Here is a 15530-nt window from a genome sequence, read left to right as displayed (position 1 = left end):
AACCAAAGAAAAAAACCCAGTCTTTTCCTCCTCTCCCTGTTCTTCCCTTGTAACTCATGGATGAAACTCCAGTCCAAGCCAACAAGTGGTTCTGACAGATGTTGCTTCAGTTAAGAGATGAAATAGACCCTCAAGTGCTGCTGCTTTGTAGTTTCTATAAAGAGTTTTACATTTCAAGCTTAAGAAAGGCTGTAACTCGAACATCCAGTACAAACTGCTGGGTAACTCCTGCAAAAAAAGCTGCCCCGTAACCACTGTACCTCCCACTTTACTATGAAGTCCAAACTTGACTTAAAGTCTTCCAGCAACAGGGAACCAACTGTATTTCCTGTTAACATACAGTTACTTTTGAAGGCCCCCTGCCCCAGCAATGTCCCCAAGTTCTGCCCTATTTTATTGTGATTTTAATAAACTACTTCTGGTTAATGAAACTTTTTTGCTATACTTATATAAAAATACATATAATTTTCTCCTGTATTTGTTGACAGCTAAGCTTAAACTTTTAAAAAAGTTTAATTTAAACTGCTTAAATTTTTTCCTCTCTAAACTATATTAAGCTTTTAAAACTCAAACATGAAAACTGTGTTTTAACTATAGTCATAGTTTGTTATTTACTTGAAACAGAGGAAGCCATGAAAATATTCAACCTCGCTTGCTTTTGTAACTGATTTCTCTCACTCCCCTTAAACTTAAGGCAATCATTTAAAAAAATCCCTGCAAAAATCTTCAATATAGGTTTCTACTAGTAGTCAATAAGGGAATAGTTATACATAATCTTCTTCAATCTGAGGCAAGAGACTGAATCAAAGGGCAAAAAGAAACTCCTGTGACTTTATAACCATCAAAAAAGTGAACAAGAACATCCCAAGGGCAAAAAAAAAAAAAAAAAGTAACATCCTTCATCCAAGAAGATATTAAGATTTACTCCCCAGACAGCTTTGATTTCTGAATTTATACCTACTGTTGACAAACATTTTTCCCCTTCCCTATTTATAGGGCCACGTGTAATAGGGCATTAAAATAAGAGGGTCTAACCATAGAGGTGATTTTTTACAGATCAGATGTTTAAGGTCTGAAACATCTAACTTCCTTCTGAAAGTACTCAGTGGTTGGGAGGAAGGCTGAAGAGATGGAAACAAACAGTGGAGTTCTTCCTCAGCTGCATTTTCTGCCCAAATTTCTCAGTAAGACATACTTCATGGATCTTAATACAATGTTAAAAGACTCTCCCAAGTTAAAATTCAGTTTTACAATTATAACTCCTCATTCTTCAGGAAGAAACACAAAATAAAGTTCCTAAAATAACAGTGACCTAGCAAGGTCTAATTGATAAAGCTTTAGAAAATTTCACTTTTTTCAGAGTTTACATTCCAAGAGAGTAGCACTGAGTAGAACAGCACAACAGCAAGCTCTCAGACAGATGCGCTCTCTCATCTTTCACCATTAGGAAAAACAGGCATCTGTTCTTGTGCTCATCACAAAGCACCACATTTTGGATTTTGATCACTCCTTAAGTCAGAGCTGTTTTAATTGAGAAAATAAACCTTAATTCTTCACTTAGGACTTTATGCGTAAAGAAATAATTCTTAAGACTGTTTTTCTCTTTGGAGACCCCCACTAAATAGCACCAACACAACTTCCTGCTGATACAATCTCATCCACAGGAGTCAAAACACATCTTTTCAAAGTATCAAGCACACACATTAGTGCTAGTGCTTTTTCAGACACTATTTAGCTTATTAGTCTCTCAAAAGGCACTAGACCTTCCTGTTGCTTTTACTTTCCACCAAACATCTCCCTAAAGCAGTTCTACACCTCACTGTTTCAAATAACCCAGGACCCCCCTCTTGGTTCACACAGTCAATCTCTGAAAGCTTTGCCATCAAAATTCAGAAAAGAGTACCTTTCCCAGATCTTCTTTCATTATCTGCACAGATATGAGAATTTTGTTGCAAGACAGGATTTGAGGACAAGCGCACTGCTGTGTTCAGTTAAAACAACAGTATGTGGAATTTGAGTACGCATTACAAAATTGCTTAGCAAGATAAAACCCTTTAAACAGTCTACTTACACTTGACATGATCCAGAAACATCTTCCTCCTAAGTACTACAGATTCCTTCAGCTGTAAAAGTGCTGGAAGTTAGACTGTGCAATGGACACAAAAAAGGAGTTGTCACAAGGTTCTTCGCAATTCATTGTTCCTTCCCTATTACCCAAGATTGTAAAAATACTGCAGCATACTACAGACAAGAAAAAAAAAAAAGTAGCATTGGCTGTACTCGGTAGCCAACAAGTCACACTTACTGGGCCACTTCAAGAGAGTGTAGATCAGCATCCTTGTCTGGGAAACATCCCAAAAAGCCACTGAAACTGGAAACTATCTTTGTGGATTCTTTAGAGGCATATGCATTAGTGCTCTCACAAAGGAAGAGGCAGCCAACAAAATATTTACAGTGCTCTYAACCAAGTTATTTGTGCAGGGTAATAAAATATTTCCATTAACACAGAAGTGAGCAGTAAACTTGTGAGGCTAGAATTTTATTGTTCCACAAGTCAATACATGAGCATAGCATATTTATCAGAAAAATGAAAGTTTGAGTTGTTGACATTTGCTCAAAGCTTCCTTGTGCCCAAGAACTCACCTCTTATTCCAACWTATAGCAATGGAGTTTGGCAAGTATGCATTTGTTAATGTCAAGTCAACATCACTGACAGGGAACATTTTAGACTGAGCTAAACATACCAATTTGGAGAAGAGTTAAAAACGGAGGAAAAAAGATACAAAAGCATGGTAAATTTATGATACTTGGGTTTACAGCAGGACATCCTCAATTGCCTCTTTCAGTGCCAACTGCACAAGCTTGTAAGAGAAGCTGAGCACTGGGAGTTCTTCCAAAAGACTGTGCTTCACCTGCAGCACTGAAATTTAATCACTAGGGAAAAAAAAAGACACACCCCTATCATTATTCAGTGATTGACGATTCTAGTATCAGAAGAGCCTAGTTGCTATTATACCCAGTCAACTTGAAAACTCGTGTCTAGTTTCCAGTGCTTTAATATATGCTCCAGAAAGAGACTGAAGTTTTCATACGGAACAGATGCTGCATAGCTTCCTCTTCTTGTCCCCTTTCTATTTTTGGTCACCTCATCCATCCAGGCCAAGGTATTTCTAACAGTTACCTAAGCGTTTCTGAAGCTTCTGCCCAGGTAACAGAAGGCATCGACTGCAGTTAGTGCTGTATCCAATTTGTTCAGTTCTTCATGTGTCACTAGATCATTTTACACAATCTTTACTGAAAACTGTTTTATCTCAACAACATTTCCTGAAGTAGCTTGTATCCCTATTTGCATAAGGGATACCCACTTTACAGATTACCTCCTTTACTATGCAGTTATGTCAAAAAGGAAACAACAGAAACTGCTGTCAAGCCCATTAAAATGTTGACCAATTATTTTACTCAATATATTAAAGATAACTTACTTTCCCAGAATAATGTACAACTAGAAGCAGTTCACACTATTTTAAACACAGAACTGGAAAGCGTTTGAGGAAAAACTATTAAGTCTGAATCACATTGCACTGAACCAAGAGTAATTTGCTGAAATGCTTTAAACTTCTGACTCCTGCAGCAAAGCTGCTTGTACCCATGAGTTTTTATTTAGTATATGCACTAGGCAGACAACCTAGAAGTTTGATCTATCAGACAGTTGCAGAGAGTCTTGGTTTACTTTCTCCTGGCACTTCCACCAGTGGCAAGCATGGTGGCCACCCGAATGAAGATGTTTAGTGTATCTGTGTAGATGCGCAGGCACCTAGGAAACAGGAAATCAAAGTTAATCTAGTTGAACAGAAGTAGCATTTGGTGTCTCACACCATTGTACTTCATTTTTAAAAGCCTCCCTTAAGGGCCTGTGACAAAACTCAAGTATATTGTGTCCTCTGCACTTGGTATGTACAAAACCTATACCTTGTTTTAATCAGAAATTTGCCAGCAAAAGGTATTTGCTAAAGCCTTGACAGACATCATACTGTTCTCAAATAGTAGCCCTCAGCTTTTATGCTGTACTTCTGTTTGCTCACCTCCAAGTATTTTTAAAGATCAAGAGTATTACTCTACTTTAGAAATCAGAGGAAGGAAGTAAACAATTCACCTAAGATCAGAAAGACAACACAGCAAGGAAGCTACTTGCTTAATCAGACTTGTATTTACTGAGGGTCAATTAATCCTTCTTTCTATACCTATTATGCTGTTAAAGCTTTTTTATTTAGTGATAAAGACTTACAAATATAAGGTAACTACAAAAGAGTTAATGTGCCTTGTCTGAGGTGATATTGACAGATATTTTCAGAGAGTAGCTATAAAAACTCTCCCTTCTGAGTAAAAGAATGCTTTCTGAAAAAGTTAGTATTGTTGGAAGCATGTAACATTTAATCATGTTTCTCTAGGCAGATGCTTTCAGTTTTAACCCCAGGCAGCTATTTTCACATTGTATTTCAAAACCCCATGATTTTTCACATTTTACAGCAATACACTTTTGGACAGTAAACAAAGGGTTTTGTTTGTTTGTTTTTTTTGGAAAGCATACTTCCATATCATTTGAAGCAAATTCTTACACAGACATTGTGATCAGCTTTGTGCTAACACAGAATACTTACGCATTGATTGGATCATATTTAGCTACTCCATAGTATGGAATAGTCTCTGCACGCTTGATAACATGCTGTGTATCATACAGCAGGAACATGCCGAAGAGTACCAATCCACCATAAACAGCTACTGAATACAAGCCAGCACCAAAAGCTGATGTAGGAGGCAAGAACATGGATCCTAAAAAGACACGTACAAGAGTGTTAAATGAAAGCTACTGAAAGCATCTCTGCTACTCTGGATAAGGTCAAACTTCAGTTACTATTGCAAATATTTTTCAAGCAGTACTCAAAAATTCTCATCAGTTTGTAGTGCATTTGCATACCAGCTGCTTTCATATACCAGCATACAACAGCTGGAGATGATGCATATACGAGTTGATGCAGTAATTTTAAGCACACTAGGGAATCATGTACTTTTCTTTATATGAAAGTAGTTCTGCCCCTGTGACTTGTACAACAATGCCCAGAAACACAGAAGGGAGAAGAATGAGTGGATCAGAAGCTAAGCTCATKCTTACCATCTCCCTAGTCACCCACCGACAGTAGCCAAAAATAGAAGCCACCACTATCAGCCATTTGTCAAATTAACACTGGCCAGAATTGTAATTTTATGTTTTCAACTACAGTTTGTTTCCAACACAAAATTTAACATAGTACCTTCTGCTGTGCTAGAGTTACAAGTGCTACTTAAGGCAAATCTTAACTGGAGACAGTATCAAAACAGTATTTTACCAATTGAAGAGGCAAGAACAAAGCCTAAGCCTATTCCAAGTGGTCCTCCCATATTCAGAAATTTTTCGCTCGGGGCACACATGGCCACAGTCGAGAGCCCTCCAACGATTCCAGCTGTATACCAGGCAGCTCTGATCAGCAGAGGACCACCCAAGAAGGCTAGCGGAGCCACCACTGCACCCATCACACCTGGACAAAGGAAAACAAAACAAAACTCATTAGAAACAGTTCTGCTGAAGACTCCACCTGCCARAATCATGTTTTTTTCAGCCAGATAATGTGGCTCAGACTATACCACTTACATGACAAGATTACCATCGCGCTTGACTGTATCTATCTGGAAGGCATAAAGGCATGACAGACTGGTAATCTTAAAATAAGTGACCTACTTTCATCTAGCTTTAGGGAATACTCCAGGGAGGTGGTCTGTGGAAGAAAGCTTTAGTACCAGACAGCATATTGATCTATTCAAAACACAGCTGGTGAAYAGATACTTTACATAGACTTATCAGCTACATAATAGCCAGAGGAACACTCAAAACTGAAAAGCAGGACAGATTTCTGCTACAAGAAATAGTTAAGCAAAGCAGTCGGACTTTTCCCTGGAGTCTTGTATGAAACCTCCATCTGTTCCATTAATATTGGATTAAGTTTGTTAATAACAATCACTGAAATAAATTTCATTTCCTCTTAGTTGATAAAAATCTTTAGCTCCAGAGAGACAAGTATGATTTCAGTGCCTAACATTTGTCATTCCCGAACCATAAATTGTTTCTGGCAAAACAGTTTAGAAATATGAAAGCCACTGTTACTTGAAGTAGCCAATACCTTCAGTGAGAAACTCATCTGTAATCCTGTCTTACATACCTGATAGAAATAGGCATGCAAGAAGCTGCAGTTTAAATACTAAAGTCCCATGTTTCTGGTCATTTTTCAAATATTCTTCTATCCAGTACATAGAAGAGATTCATCACAAGATCAAGAACAAACATTCTTTCATATCTATAGTAAATAGTAGAATTTCCTGCTGAAAAATGCAGCCCTTCTTCTTAAAAGGCTTTAGAAAACAAGTCCCCTTTTCCAGGAAAGTTGCTAGGAATAAAACCAATTCACAACATTGCAGGGGTGGGAGGATGGAGGACGACAATGACACTTCACACAACAGCAAAAATAGCTGCTAGCTCATCTTAGCATAAAGTTAATTCAGCACCTTCCTCACTGCTTTATTAAGCCTAGAAGCTTACTGGAAAGATTGAACAAACAACTTGAAGGTAGGCCAGAAAAAAAAATTACAATAAGTGCAGAACTATTGCTAAATATTAGTGGTAATAGCACGTTTTTGTGGAAAAACTTGATCCAAACAATACTTGACTTTCACACTGCAGCAATTCTTGTAATTGAGAACACCAATGTTCGAACAATTTCATTGTACAAAAGAGGTGATATGGTAAGTGTACACAACAATGCTTGCAGAAGCTACGGTCCTATAAAGTGGTCAGTAAACCAAAACAATTATGAAACTATTTAATTCTACCCACCAGGGCATATTTGTACCTCAAGTTTAACTTGAGCATGGCTTTTTACAAGATTATGAAGTATCAGAGTTTTGTGAAGGACACTTAAGAAAGCTCACTGACATTCAGGAGTTCTCACAGGTCYCTCTGAAAACTGTAACTCTTCTAAAACAGTATCTAAAGTTTACTTTAAAAGTCAAAGCTTTGTTAGAGTAAATGAACATAATTACATTGAAACAAACATCTCTATAATGAAAAGTAAAAATAACATACCTGAATGCATCATCCAGGCAAGATGTTTAGCTGCAGGACTATCTTCATAGGATATAGACCTGACCAACATTCCAGCACCAATCATAGCTGCAAAAGTTGCACCTATTGCCTGTAAAAACACAGCATTACATAGCTCAATTTGGCATTAAGACATATGGTCTCTGCTCTCTCCCAAAGTCTGTTCTAACTTGTGGTCTAGAAATTAACAGTGTAATTCTGAAAGAAGAGCAAAACCTTGTTTGCAGTAACTTCTGTTTTACTTTTACTCAGTCTTTTAGAAATCTGAGTTCAGTGATAAGTTAGCAACAATCTCCTACTKGCGCAAGACGGAAAGAAAACATATAGTACCCCCCCTTACTCATCTTCATAAAGGTACCTGAAATGTAAACATCATTTTTCTTGTACATTTCTCCACCCAAAGCCAACATTCAGTTCATGTGCTTTTGCTGCCACTGGTTTTTAAACCTCATTGCCTCCCCTTACTGCTGCTTCTGAATGGAACCTTCCAGCTGTAACAAACTGGTCAGAAAGGTTCGCCTTCTAGTTAACCACCAAGGATGCATTATTAAACTAATCTCTGCAGAATTATATTGATGCCGGCATTTAACTATCATTATTCCACCACACTTATCACACATGTACTCAGCAGACACATCTTATAAACAGTTTGCCTGTGTGATTTGACTACCAGTATCATTTTAGCCTTGGCAAACAGAAGACAGCTTTCAAAGAGGTATTGAGAAGGGCACAGGGTGGAGTAAGAATGCATAAGAATGTGTCCAGTTTTAGAAAATGATGGAAGTAGTACCATTAACCTCTGATGGCTACTTATAACAGGTTCTTACTTGCAGATAGCTAGCTAGTCAAGATAGCATAGAATTTGTGTAAACAGTTTTTCAAAGATAAGCTATCAAAGGAACATACAAGGTGCAAGTCAGCAATGTAATCAGATACCATACAGAGGTTGAAAAGTACCGTCTTTAGTATGTCAGTGCTCCTGTCTTAGGAAGCAATTGTTCTTAAAATCCAAACAAGCAAGAAGTAAAGCCATAATATTTGCAGTTTTACTACTCAAAGCTACCAAATCATATAAGACAGAAGATCAATATTGCTCACGCCACTTTACATCTAAGGCATCTAGACCCACTTGGATAAACTTTTGACCCTACTCAGTATTCACAAAGATGAAATTATAAATCACACTCTTAAGAGCCAACAGCTTTGAAAGATGTGTACTGCTCTTAAGAACTCAAGTCTCTAAAAAGTAACTCCACCTACTGAAAGCAACWTCTACTTCTCTCCGAGGAATCCAACAATGCCTGCACCCATATTCTCTTTGGATCTATGAGGAGTCACTACTTCACAAGTTTAATACTTACATAGGGTGGCGATGTATTTCAAAAGCCTCAATGTATTCTTCTATAAGCCTTTCAGCACATTTCCCACCGAGCACAGCACATTAATAATACTTTATAAAGCCAGCTAGCAGGGTGCATTCTAGTTTTATGGAGTTTAAGCTTTCGACAAGTCTGCCAAAGCTGTGTAATGAAACTACTATGATTGTCACCGCCCACCTTGACTGATGCATGCCTGTGAGACCCAGTTCCCATTGCTTTTATCACTGCAGTTCACACCAAGACTTGTAGCTACCAAGGCTTTCATGATGCCTGCTGAAGGAAAATTGGAACATCACCTTGAGAGCTCGGGGGTCCCTTGCTCAGCTGAATTCTTCCAAGTCTCTGGACTGCCGAGTTTAGTACCTCAAATTTTGCCTTACCTTTCACAGAGGAGTTTATATTTTGCATTTTTGATACCAATTGTCACACCTGGGGTCAGCTTCTCAGTAAATATCTTTAGATTTAAGATGAGCTTACCAACCAAGAGCCTCTTGTCATAAGACTCATGAGTGCCGGAGACCTGCTCACTGCTACAGCAGACAGTGCTGTCAAGCCGATGCTTCCCGCAAAGTACATGTAAGTAGAGCGAATTCTGTCTTTCACATACTGTGGCCAAATACTGAAAAATAAGCAGTAATGCATAGTTGTGCAATTATCAGTACCAGAACGAAGACTAACCAAAAACATGATCAAAGCTATTAAGTACATTATTAGATACAGATATCAGGGAGGTTTCATAATAATGGTGTGGTTTAGCCACTTCTACCATGGGTTTACCCGGGGGGGGTGGCAGGGACAGGCTAAAAACTTTTACTTTTAAGTCTTTCCCCAGTACATACTGGCATACCATAATCAACTCTTTGGAAATATTGCAAATTATAAATAACACTAGCTATGAATCAACTCTATGGAGGAAGCATATGTGGGAAACAAAATAACAAATGTTTTAACTACAAAAAAACCAAACAAGAAACCCAAACAATGTATATATAAACTGGTTTAAAAAATGTCACAGAATGTGTATCAAGCATTAAGTACCCTGCTGAGCCGCTCACAAAATGCTGAGTCATAACATACAAGTTTATCTGGCATCACAAGTAACACATCATTTTGAGAGCTCTCTAACAGCAACAGAACTCGACTTTTAGAGTCTCTCCACTATGCTTCAATCATACTGTGGACAGGAAGCTTACCCAGCTAACACCAGGAATAAACAGGCTGTACCCATTTTCTACCATTTTACTCTTTTAACCCATTACTTCAATGCTTGCAGAAGAATAAAAAAAATTATGAACAGCAGTTTTTAGATGAATGACTTCACACAGCTGCAAGCAGAAAGCATTAAATATGAATATTGATGATCACTTCCAACTATGTGTGGAGAAAGCAAAACAAAGTGTCTCCAACACTCAGTTGTCCCAAGCCCCAGCTTATCACTGTCTAAAGTTTAAAAGCTATAGCTTTTTCTTGCAGTTTGTTTTTGTTAGCCAAGAAGTAATCCATCCAAGTTTTAAGCACAACAGAAATTCATTATGAGCACTGCTAACATAAGCAGTGTGTTCAGAGGAAACTCTCTCCTCAACCTTCCTCACAGAATGTTGAAGTTGAACGAACAAAGTCTCACAGGAATACTAGGCAATGTATTCTTAACCAATGTTTACAGAAGACTGAGCACCCTTCCTAAATTATCTGTGGCACTCCTCATGAAAAGTATTTACATAGCCTTTGCAATGAAGTTTCAAATTGGGCAATACAAAAGAACTCAAGTCAGTCAATATGCATACAAGCTTGAGTTACCCAAGTTTTGCTTTCGATTTTATGCTTAAAAATTTTGCATGCCCAGAAGTGAGGGCTTTTTGTTCAGAGCTTAAAAAGGGTAAGCCATATGCATATTGAGGACACCAAGCAGAGAAAAGGCAGATGCAAGCACGGGAGGGCGTCATTTCATGTAGTCTTTACTTAAGAGAATAAGCCATCTTACTTACACAGCTTTTTCAATAGCTCCAATCTCAGTGGACATGCCCATTCCATAATAACACAGAGCGCCCAGGCCAACAGCAGCCCCTCCAGCAACAACTAATCTTCCCAGGCGATCAGCTGCATAAAGAAAAAAGATTCATGCTCTCATGAATGCTTTTTCTTGTATAGTTAAAAGCATTTTTTGCATATTAGTTTAGTTAAAGCAGTGATAACTGATCCAAAGTGGGCTTCTTAAAGCTTCACTTAACTTCAGTAGTTATTCAAGAGTCACTGTGTTACCAGTTCTTAAAAAGACTGGATTTGAARCACTCTAGATAGCTTGCCAACACAATATAACTTCATAAAACAGAGCAAGAAACAGGAGACTAGCCAGTCACAAAGTTTATTGACTTTCATTGCTATAACAGACAGGAATCCCAACATACACTAGTTAATAAGTTTTCCAGTAGAAAAATTGGACCTCTGTGTCTTTTCCTCTCATTGATCTGCCCTTAATGTTTGCTCCCTCAAGAGCTCTTTGGTAACAATTAGATCCAAATCAGTTCAAAAAGTGATTTCCAAAGCTCACAGGCAACAATGTATGTTCCCTATCAGTTTCTACTGATTCTTTAGACATATTGCCTGAGTCACAGGCATCAGATTATGGCTACAATTAAAAATATTAGTCATACGGTGTTGGTATAACTGAAGTAAGAACAGCTGAGACCAAATATAGTCTTAAAAGAATTTTACAGCTGAAAGTGTTTTTCCTAACATGTTAGACAAGATTTTATCTAGTGAATCTAGATAAATGCTATTTATCAATTCAATTCCATTGCAGAAGATTTGCAAATCTATTTCGCAGAACACTGCTATTTATACAATCCCTTTGTGATCCACCAAAAGAAAGTTTTTCTCAACAGAAGCTCAAAGAGGAGACAGCAGCAAACTTCTCTGTACCATGCAGTATTCGCAACTTTAAACATTACAAGAAAAGACAAGCAGATAAACCAACTCCAGACACTTGAGAGAGGTCACTAGCAAACGTTAACATTAAACAGTTGTTTTTCAGTTTATTTAATAGCTTGAATGAAAAGGTTTCCCTCAAATAAGTTTAGATTTCAAACGTATTCATTATTTAAAGTGGAGCTACTCTACCTTTAAGTGCAGTTTCTGCAGATGGCTCGAATGCTGCTTCTTTGATTTCTTGGCCAATTTTTCCACGCTTTATACCCRTTCTTACTCTTGTGGCATAAGACTGTTAGATTCAGAGGTAACATAAGAAGGATTCAGTGAGACAAAAGAGAAGACATTTCTTATTAATAAGCTGTATTTACAGACTAATGACAAACCACTTTTGAGGAAAAGCAATTTATTCTTAACACACTGAAATACTGTCATTTACTTGCTACACTTAAAATTGCTAGTTGGTCTCTTACTCATCTGTCCATACCTCCTAAGACATGCAACAATTGTGCTAAAGGAAGACAGTTTAAGATGAAAGTTTAAGAGCCTTTGTGAACAAGTAGGGAGTTGTTCTATGTATTTACACATTCTGAAAGCATAGAACCAATGCTGTGAATTTCCAAAGTATTTAGTTCAGCTAAAAAACAAGATTAAACATTTATTTTTCTTCTACTCTATTCCCACAGTACTAAACAAGGCCTTAAGTTTTTATTTTGCCTTTTTATGGGAAAACAACTACATGCTGCTGCTCTCTGTACTAAGTAGACATGAACTCTAATTTATAGTTATATTTACAGGTGCTRTATTTGAGAGCAGCATAAATTCTCCATTTTCACACATGTAAGCTTGATTTAGAGAACAAAACTTGAATGAAGGCCTATGAAATAAAAAATTAAGGCTGACATGCTCCAAACAATTACAGTATGCTGCTCTATCAAATTCTTAGTATAAGCTGCAAGAACAATCAAGAACAAATTCATAATTAAGTTCAGAAACAGCTTTTTAAGCTGAGAAATTTCCAAAATCATTATGCAGGCACCTAACCAATGGAGGGCTAGCTACAAGCTTATGTTTTAATACTAAAAATGGAAATATACACATATCATTAGAATCAGCAGTTAAGAGTGATAAAATACAATGTACTTCAGTTTTGTTGTGTTTTGCATCTAACAACATCTAGCTCTAACACTAAAATTACACAGCACTCCTCAAATTTTTAAGAAAAACCTGTAAGCTTAGGATGCTTTAAAAAGCATATATAAGACAAAGACAGAAAGGAAGCAGGAGAATTTGCCAAAGGTACTTTCCACAAGTTCATGGCAAAAGAGCAATGCCTCCACACAGTGCAACAGCCCACTAACAAGGTTAACTTTGAAGAAACTCTTCGAGGGAAGTTGAGAGTTATCTGTGCAGACAGCAAAAACGAAACATTTTCCCTTCACTGAAGGATAAACAGACAGTGTTTCTTAGAACAATAACAGTTGACTTTTGACACCACTGATGAGACTAGAAGTAGTCTGCCAGAGTTCAGAAATTACYCTAACCTGGGCTAGAGCTCTAAACACATATTGTGACCAAAGTCCCTGAAGGTAAATTAGGTTCATACCTTAACAAAATATTTAGATTTTTACTCAGAAACAGGAAACAGGTGGAGGAGGGGGAAAGAGGGGGTGTCAGACAAGAATTCCCACCCATCTTACCTTAGTAATGGACAAGCCTCATTAGATAATTACCTCCTGTTATTTTTCTAAGAATTTTGACAGGGGAACAGAAAATACCACTTGAATTGCTCTTAAAACCTCTGTTTTGTAATTAAGTAAATAACACTTCCTTCATTAAGTCAGCGCTGGAACCCCATAAACAAGTAGAAGACTCATGTTCATTCACAAGAAATAGTACCTGCAAAATGATTCTTTTGGAAAGAGATTTAACCCTTTAATACATAAGCAATCAGAAACATTAGAAAAATTACCTTACCTGGCTAGGCTGCCACAGCTTGTATGCTTTTATATTGGTGTTCCTCAAAGCTGGGGAAGCCTGAATAATAGCAGGGCGGAAAGCCTGGCATGATAACGTCCTCAGGCATACTAGCCTTGCAGCCAGCATGGTTGCTTAAATGGTTAATATTCAATATTCCTGCAAGTGCACAAAGAAAATATACTTTATTATTTGGTTACACGGCTTTCAGACAAAAAGGTATACTTAGTACTCATGCCTGACCATACTGCACTATATAATAGAAATGGTACTAATGCTGAAGTACTGTAACTCAAGAACACTCTAGCTCTTTTTAAGTACACAATTTAACTCTGTTCTACCTACTTTTGTCTCCCATTTCAGTCAGCAACTTATCTCCCACAACAGGGCATGTACCAAAAAAACAGAAGAACACTACAACTTCTCATACATATGGGTTACACCTTTATGAACATCATTATGTGCTCATAAAGGCTATCCACTTACAGGTTTGAGTTACTTTGGCAACTAGTTTCTATTTTGAGAAACAACACTGCATCAACATTCTGCCCTCCAAATAGCACAAAGTGTCCCAAATTTACACAACCTTCAGCTAAGCATAAAGCCAAACGAGCACACAGCATAATATGTGTGGCAGAAAAAGTTCCAGACTTTTTTTTTTATCATCTCTTTGAAGAATTAGTTAGCTTTATAGACAAGACCTTTAGTTAAGGTCACAAACCTGAGCAGATCCCTAGGACAAGTAGAGACCAGCCTGAATATCCTACAGGTGCTATTCTAACTGCTAACTTACTTGTATAAACACTGCATATGTCATTTATTAAAAAAAAAAAGTCCTTGTAGTTTCACATACTTTAATTATATCTACATATAACCTCTTCTTTCAAAAAAACACCCCAACTACCAGTATACTTATTCTAACAACTGTTCATAGCTTACATATAGTGTCAAATATAATTTAAGAGTACAATGAACAAAGATAACTTTAAACTTGAATGAAAAGTAAGCACCCCCAGCATTGAACACTTCAGRTCAACTGCAGAGAAATGAAAAATGAGAATAATTTTGCCACTGCAAAAAAAAATCACTTTGCTTTGAAGCTCAGTTATGAAATCCTATTTACACTTATATGGGGCAAGTATTTTCAGATACGCATCCCGTTTGTTTTACTAAACCTCAATACCCCTCTCAGATAATTGTTTCCACAACTTACAGTAACTGCTCTTGTGATTTTTTTTTTTAAGACGCTAATATTTTCAAATACTAGATTAACAACAAAAATGGATAACGGCAGAAGATTAAAAAGATAAAACACTATCAACATTTCAGTACTCCTACTAGGAAACACAGCAGCAAGACTGTGACATTACTGCTGCCCCATACTATAAGGAAACTAGTTGCACTCCAGGGAGGCCTACCAGACCTGTACCTTGAGGAAAAAGGGATCAGCCCCGTAAGCTATGTCACCCAAAGCGCCTGTGTACATACAATAACTGGTTAGGCTTTACTGTCACTGCCGTGCACAAAACTCCCAGCAGGCCTTCGCAAAGGCAGACAGTGCAACGAGGCGCGCACGAGGGGCCCAGCCCCGACGCGTGAAGCGGCCTTTATTTCTCTTTAACTTCGCCAGGGCACCCTCAGCCCCGCCTGGGCGCCCTGCCGTGCGGCCCAGCCGAGGCGATGGGGGCGCAGAGCAGGCCCGCTCCCCCCACCCCCTCTCCCCGGCTCCGCGGAGGCAGGCCGCGGCCCTGAACAAGCCCCCCTCCCCGCACCGCCGCCGCCGCGCACCCCCGCTCAGCCCCACCGAGCCCGCTCCACCGCCGCACACCCCAGCCGGAAGGACGCCTCGGTAGCGGAAGTCACGTGTAGCGGCTGCCCGAGCCGCCGGTGACTGGCTCGCTCGTCCCACGTGAGCCCCGAGCACGCAAGCGCCATTGGCTCGAGGCGGCCGGGCGAAGCGTCATTCGCAGTCGTCAGGGAAGGCGCAGGAGCCATCTTTAATGTGGCCAGGGAAGCTTCTGGAAGTCTTCTTCGATAGGGCTCTGCGCTGTTTACTGTTC

At 38.5% G+C, this 15530-nt stretch overlaps 1 protein-coding gene across 3 annotated transcripts; it reads right to left on the bottom strand.

The window, feature by feature from the left end:
* Window positions 1-2511: 2511 nt before the first annotated feature.
* Window positions 2512-15374, bottom strand: GHITM (growth hormone inducible transmembrane protein). Of its 3 annotated transcripts, none has more exons than XM_026080431.1 (9): window positions 15275-15374; window positions 13471-13629; window positions 11686-11785; window positions 10554-10665; window positions 9046-9187; window positions 7172-7280; window positions 5385-5573; window positions 4659-4830; window positions 2512-3814 (listed from the first exon to the last, which is right to left on the bottom strand). In XM_026080431.1, the coding sequence occupies exons 2-9, from the start codon at window positions 13597-13599 to the stop codon at window positions 3727-3729; spliced, it is 1041 nt and encodes a 346-aa protein (XP_025936216.1). In that variant the 5' UTR covers window positions 13600-13629; window positions 15275-15374; the 3' UTR covers window positions 2512-3726. The 3 variants fall into 3 exon arrangements, with proteins under 3 accessions (XP_025936216.1, XP_025936217.1, XP_025936218.1); XM_026080432.1 differs by having other exon boundaries at window positions 15259-15319; XM_026080433.1 differs by lacking the exon at window positions 15275-15374 and adding an exon at window positions 14959-15159.
* Between the last annotated feature and the right edge of the window lie 156 nt (window positions 15375-15530).

Source organism: Apteryx rowi, unplaced genomic scaffold (assembly GCF_003343035.1).
Source record: "Apteryx rowi isolate R43461 unplaced genomic scaffold, aptRow1 scaffold_52, whole genome shotgun sequence".
Classification (NCBI taxonomy): Eukaryota; Metazoa; Chordata; class Aves; order Apterygiformes; family Apterygidae; genus Apteryx; species Apteryx rowi.
Note: the sequence above shows the minus strand (reverse complement) of the source record. Positions and strands in the feature narration are given on the sequence as shown.